Below are 6,581 nucleotides of genomic sequence, written 5' to 3'. Positions count from 1 at the left end.
TTTGAGAATACTAATTTTGTAAACATCTTTATTAATAAAAGGGGTCGTTTTGAAAAGTTTAAAATTGTTGAAATTTTAAGATGTTACACATAAAAAAAAGTAATATATCAACCTATCAAAGGCTACAAACTCATGAGCATATCTATGCTTTCTGAAGGTGGATCCTAGAACCCACCTATTTTAAAAAAAAATAGTATAAGTTATGCATGAAAAATAAAAACTACGGAACTACTTTTTAATTTTTCATGGACCTACCTTATAAAATTTGCCAAAAAGAAAATGGATTAAAATGTACAAGCCTTATAGTTTATATTTCAGTCCATTTAAAATAGCTCAATGTCTTGTAATAATTAGGAAATAGTCTAGTCCATTTAAAATTAAACATAAAAAAGGATAAAATAGCAAAAAAATGCTTCAAATATGAAATGTCGCTTGGGTTGAGACATGATCAACATCTCTGAAGCATCATACGATGCCACCCTGATGATCGCTCCCACCCGACCACCAGTTCTGCCATCTGTTGTTTGCCGTCCAACCATCGCTATCGCTACAGGCCCAACATCGCCCCTTCGCTAGGCATTAGCCCACCACTAGTATTATTTACTCTCTCATTTTTCGGTTTCACTTATATAAGGAACCACATGGTTTTTGATTTTAAATTCACCACTGTGCAAAAACTTGTGGTTCCTCAAATCTTGCGAAACCACATGAGTTACTTAATGTAAAAGTGTGTTGCAAATGTAATTTTTTATTTCTTTAATAAATGTTACTTTAGTCAAATTATAGTTCAATTTTGATTATATAAGAACTAGAGAAGTGACCATGCGTTGCATGGGTCATAAGGAAATTTTTGACATTACAACAGTTCTAATATCCAAGGCATGGAAGAATCCAAAACGAAAAGCGAAAAGGGAAAACCAATACCAAAAAAAGTAGGAGCAAAATACAAGAATTAAAAAGAAAGATACACATGCAGTTAAAATGATTTTTGTTGGATGGAAGATGGAAGGGAATGGAGGTTGGGTTGGAATGGAATTACAGGGTTGGAATCGATGATGTAATGCCAGTGGGACGGAGAGATGCAATTCGCCTGATAAATTTGGAATCTAGTCTTCTTTATCAGGTTGCCAATGTCCTGCATGGAAATGTTTTCACTAAATGTGATTCCGTATCAAATAAGTTAAAATAGTTCTCATGCTTTCTATGTTTAATTTTTTTAGTCCTTAAATGAAACATTTAAAATTTTTTTTTTTCCTTATTTCAAGTTTTCACATTGATTTTGATTCATGGAAACCATAAAATACAAACTAAAACTGAAAATTGTTTCATTTTGCTGCCCGATTGTCTCACATTTAAAATGGGAACCAGATGCTCTTGTTTTTTGATCCATTCTTTGGCACTCTCTTTGATGGTGAATTTTTGAGCTTCAGCTTGCATATTAAGCTAAAAAATGTGAGATTTATGTTGGAAAATCTAAGGAAAAGTTAAAAAATAATAATAAAATATAGGTTAAATTAGAAAATTTAAACATAGGTTTACTCAGATAAAACAATAGACAGAAGAAGGTGCACCTCTTTATCATGTCTGGCAATCTCCTTTTTAAGAATTTAAGTCTATTGAAGGTACTCTTGAAGAGGCTTCTCTTTTCATCCAAAAGTCTATAAAAAAACCGTTAACAAAGAACATAACTATTAGTTTAACATATAACTTTTTTTTACTTTCATAATGTAGTAGTTTCCACCACGTGCGAGAAAGCAACCGTTAACGAAGAACATAACTTTTTTTAATTAAAGTCAAATTTGTTGTAACTTATGGTTCTAAAAGGGTATAATGGTCTTACATACTCAGATTTTTTTTTTGACTAAAATCACCTCATTTTGCCCATCTACAAAGCTGCAACTAAAATCGATAACAAAATATAAGGTGCAAAGAGAAAAGGGTTAGAAGTGGTCGCCACATTTTCCTGCAAGTGAAGAGACAAATTCATATTAAAAATTTACTAAAGAAATTGAATTAGCAGCTAAACCAAGTATAAAATTAAAGGGCTAAATGCAAAATATAGCAACATGCTTATACTTCTTTGTAGGAAAACATTTATAACACCGAAAATGATGAGAACCCATGATCAAGTCCTCACAATAAACATAAATATTACAAAAAAAAAAAATACAAAACAAAAAACTGTTAAAAGATTTTAAAATTAAAGGAATGATAGCAAAACATAAATAAAAGACGAACTAACCTGAATATATCCTGTTATAGATTCATTATTTGTATCCAATTGCAAGGTTGCATTAAATCTAACATAAGTACGAATTTCTTAAGATACATGCATAGGAACAAATAAAAGTAGAATGCTATTATAAACAAATCAATAAAGATGTTGCGATTTCGTGCATTTAATAAATTGTAAAAGTGGCAAACCTCCAAATCTTGGTGACCTTTCTCGTTGCTGATGTGCATATGTAAGATTGTAGAAGGCTTTTGCCAGGTAATTATACAAGTAGCCTGCATCAGATTTAAAAAAATAAAATAAAATAAAGGACAAGATGCACCGAATGATATAATTATAACTTATTAGTTCAAGCCAAAAACTTTTTTTATATCTTAACCTGGAGAATTCAGTACATTGTTGATGAAAATAATATCATATCCTACAACTTTATTGATTAAAAGTTGTTGCCACTTGGATAACATACCAAATGTGACCGTGGCTAAACCATAGAACATAACCTGAGGAGCAAGACATGTGTAAAAAATAAGAGATAAAAAACATACATGTAATTGATTTACTTATTAACTTGATTTAATAATGACGTCAATCTAATCTTTTTCTTTTAATTTAGTTAGCATTGTATATTAACAATGTTAGATTTGTTTGTATAGTTTATGAAGATAACATCTGATTAAAATTCAATACTAGGACAAATTGGCCAGGTGGAACAACAGTACCAAATGTCATCACGGCTAAAACAGAACACATATCAATACAGAAAAGAACACAAACACGAACATACACAAATATGGTCAGTGTTAGAAAAAAAACTCAAATTTATTTGTAGAATAATAGAACCCAACCCAATGAAATGTCAAGAAAAAGAAAACAATGCCAGTCTTAAGTTTTACCTTCCATCTGGTTCTAATAACTCCTTAGCTAGTGCAGAGATCACTCATGGTCCTCAACCATCGAGGTTTTACAATCGACAACTTTGAAAACAGGTGACAGTTAAAGTTGCAGTGATATGAAAAAAAAAATAAGCTTACCGATTCTTTCAGTCATTTCATCAAGTAGTTGGTGTGCATCTTCAAACCTGCCAAGTTTGAACAAAAAAAAGTATCTAATAAGGGGCAAATTAGTTTCTTTTTCATAGAGCAGGTGTTTCACAAAATTATAAAAGGGAATATGAAATTCAGTTAAATAGGAAAGGCCTACCAACATTGCTCTCATAGGAGTGATGAATAAGAGAAAGCAACGGTCGTTTTCCAGCACACGACATCACAGTAACACAGTTGCACCAAGCTTCAGGTGGTGTGTGGTGGTGAGTGACAAATGAAGAGGACAGGAAGAAACAACGTTATTGAAAGCTTATGTGAAACCTTATCCGAATGGAGAGAATTGGAGTAGACGGTGGTGCCGACTTCACTGGAGACGACAATCTAGGAATCGATCTAAATCCAAATGTAATCGTCCGCCTTTGACCACTCAGATTCGTCACCCGATTGGAGGAGAAGGCAGGTGGTAGGGAAGGATCAGAGACGGTGGTGGAAGATAAGTGGAGAAGAATGGCGGTAGACGGTGAACAGTACCCATATCGGGTAGGCGAAACCATCGCAATCCAACCTTCCCTCTGGCGACGGAGTCCGGATTGAAAATGGGAAGTGTTATAGAGTCTGAGGATTAGAAGCTGACGATAGTAGAGACGGGAGCGGAAGAGAAACACCGTGAGAGGCAAAAGAAAAGGAGCACCGATGACGAAGAAAGAAAGACAGAGGAAGCGGTGGGTGACAGTATCTAAGGGAGGTATTTAGAGAGCGGTATCGGGCAAAGAGGAACAGATTAAAAAGAAAAAAAATATATTTTGGTCCAATAGGATCAAAGTACTGTTACTAAAGGAACATACTTTTAATCAATTGATTTTTCTATAGCTTTGTGATAATATATATATATATATATATATATATATATATATATATATATATATATATATATATATATATTTGGGTTCATTTGAGACCCTCTATATTTTGTAAGACATGATGACCAAATCTTAGCCCTTGATCAAAATTGATATGTGGTTAAGATTTAATAAAAAAAAAAAGAAAAAAAAAAGAAATTGGCAGTGGCAGTTTGTGTAAATAACACAAACTTTGTAATTAACTAGAATACACGGAGGGGTAGAAATGTAACTTGGCACATTCACAAACCTATTCATATGTTTTTCATTTGTCAAAACCCTTTCATGGATCGAAACCCTTCCATCACAAATTTGTTTCAGATTAACCCTAAATCGAAATTGAAAAGTCGAGCTCTTTTTTTTTATTCTAGCTCGAATTCATCCTGTGATTCATACTCGAACACAAATCCTAATTGATTCACGTGCCAACAACGAACAGAAAACCCTCGACCAATCTCGATTATCAACAAATTATTATTCCTTCTAATTCGTAATTTCAATCTTCTTATTCAATCTCGATTATCAACCAATCCTTCACAAAACAGGTATTAATTCAAGTTATTCAAATTTCGGATTGTGTAATTGAACCGCTGAATAATTCGGGTTGAACAGGTTCTGAGTCGAATAACCCTAGTATATCAAATCAAAACCACATATCATATCCTCGATGTTAACCATTCTCCCAATTGACGTAAAATGAAGCAAAGTTTCTCAGAGATAGATAATTTTGGTTTCTTTTTTATAAAAACCGAAGATCGAATCTAAAAGATCACTAAGGAATCAAAATCATATATACATGTTCTTTATTTCCTTAATCTATCATCCCTTAAATTCACATAAACCCTATCTTTCTAAATAGAAGGAATCAACGGTCATTCAAAACCATAAACCTTAATTATGTTATTCAGATTGTTTCATTCTAGTTTTAAGAATCGACTTTAGAACTCATACCCATCAAAGGTTTTGATTTCATCTTTCAATAATGTCTTGTTCGAGAGAATCAGATTCCAATTCCCCTTCTTAATATAAAAGATGAATCATCAATGTCATCAGATGAAGTAGATAGAGCGATTAAAATAGCATGAACTGAAGTCTAGTCTAAAGAACCAAAGAGAAGTAACCGATTCAAAAAGAAAGGACATAAAGCTATTTTCCAACAAAAACTCAATATTTAGCTTTCAGAACAATATTCTACTACTTCTGATTTCGTATAGTACAATATCTAATTATTATGTTTTGTTTTGTTTTGCATATGAGCTTCTAGTATACTTTTATAGTACTTCTGAGTTTTGTATGCTAGAGTTAGTATTCTATCCATTCTAATTTTTATGATGAATTGCTAAAAATTGAAATTGTTGATCAGTTTTTCATTGATTCTTGCTAATACTTATTTTATAATAGCAAAATTAATGAATAATTGCTGAAAATCGATCATTTACGATAATCCTTTGATAATATAGAATTAATGATGAATTGTTGAAAATAAATGTTGAAATCTAGAAATTCCTTATCGATGTAGGTAACAGAGAAAATGATCATGAATTGTTAAACATTGATGTTTAGAAAAGGACACATAGGGGTAATTATGATAATTTACGTTCTATCTGTATTCTAACGTCATTCAATATCTCTACAGGTCTTTCTTCATCCAAAATCCCCTATTCACATACAATCTCAAATTCAATTGCGATCCAAATTTATGGATTTGAAACCCTAGAAACATAATTGCAATTGGATCTACCTCGAATTAAGCTCAGTTACATCGTTTTCTACCCTTTTTATTCTAATTGATCATCAAGAATGGATCCTTCGATACAATCTGATTTTAATTCTACATTAAAACCCCCCAAAACCTTATTTTGTGATTTTGAATCTCATGCTTCTGATTTCGATTTTGAATCTCCAATATCATCAGCTCGTTAGTTTGTTTTAATAAACAATAAAAACTTCTTAGCACATACCAATTTCCGCCAATCCTTCAGTTGACACTTCTTCTCATGATTCTCAGTTGAGGAATGATTCTTTTCATCAGGTAATAAAAGATTCCACTGACTCATCTTTGGTTGTTAACAATTTTAATGTTAATAAATCTACAATTTATGCTATGTTATTATGCATAAATGAAGTTATTCACAAAATATGTAGAGATATTCCTGGCATTTGAAATATAATTTGATTCAAAATCTTATTTTGTTTGATTTATCTTATTATCTAGTAAAAATATAGTAAATAAATGTTTGATAACTTGATATTCTACTTATTCTAATTTGATAAGTCATAACTTACTTCCTAAATTGATTTTAGATGTTATTATGTTTGAGTAATTGGATTATCTAGTAAAAATTTAGTGAAATATTGTTTGATAACTTGATATTCTGAGTATTCTGGTTTGATAAGTCATATGGT

The 6,581-nt window shown here is 31.6% G+C and overlaps 1 protein-coding gene across 1 annotated transcript; it reads right to left on the bottom strand.

Annotated features, from left to right (window-relative positions):
* Positions 1-904: 904 nt before the first annotated feature.
* Positions 905-4,018, bottom strand: LOC145134244 (membralin-like protein At1g60995). The gene is made up of 8 exons (XM_079069120.1): positions 3,434-4,018; positions 3,265-3,311; positions 2,613-2,733; positions 2,425-2,508; positions 1,841-1,963; positions 1,572-1,658; positions 1,351-1,443; positions 905-1,135 (listed from the first exon to the last, which is right to left on the bottom strand). The coding sequence occupies exons 3-5, from the start codon at positions 2,728-2,730 to the stop codon at positions 1,941-1,943; spliced, it is 225 nt and encodes a 74-aa protein (XP_078925246.1). The 5' UTR covers positions 2,731-2,733; positions 3,265-3,311; positions 3,434-4,018; the 3' UTR covers positions 905-1,135; positions 1,351-1,443; positions 1,572-1,658; positions 1,841-1,940.
* Positions 4,019-6,581: the final 2,563 nt, after the last annotated feature.

Source organism: Lactuca virosa, chromosome 8 (genome assembly GCF_052849685.1).
Source record: "Lactuca virosa cultivar CGN04683 chromosome 8, Lactuca_virosa_CGN04683_v6, whole genome shotgun sequence".
Lineage (NCBI taxonomy): Eukaryota > Viridiplantae > Streptophyta > Magnoliopsida > Asterales > Asteraceae > Lactuca > Lactuca virosa.
This window is presented reverse-complemented; position numbering and strand designations above follow the sequence as displayed.

Coding starts and splice junctions, on each gene's coding strand:
- LOC145134244 (XM_079069120.1), bottom strand. CDS start 2,730: ATGTTCTATGGTTTAGCCACGGTCACATTTGGTATGTTATCCAAGTGG. Junction 2,509..2,612: donor CAATGTACTGAATTCTCCAG/GTTAAGATATAA, acceptor AATCTGATGCAG/GCTACTTGTATAATTACCTG. Junction 1,964..2,424: donor AAGGTCACCAAGATTTGGAG/GTTTGCCACTTT, acceptor CTTCACTTGCAG/GAAAATGTGGCGACCACTTC.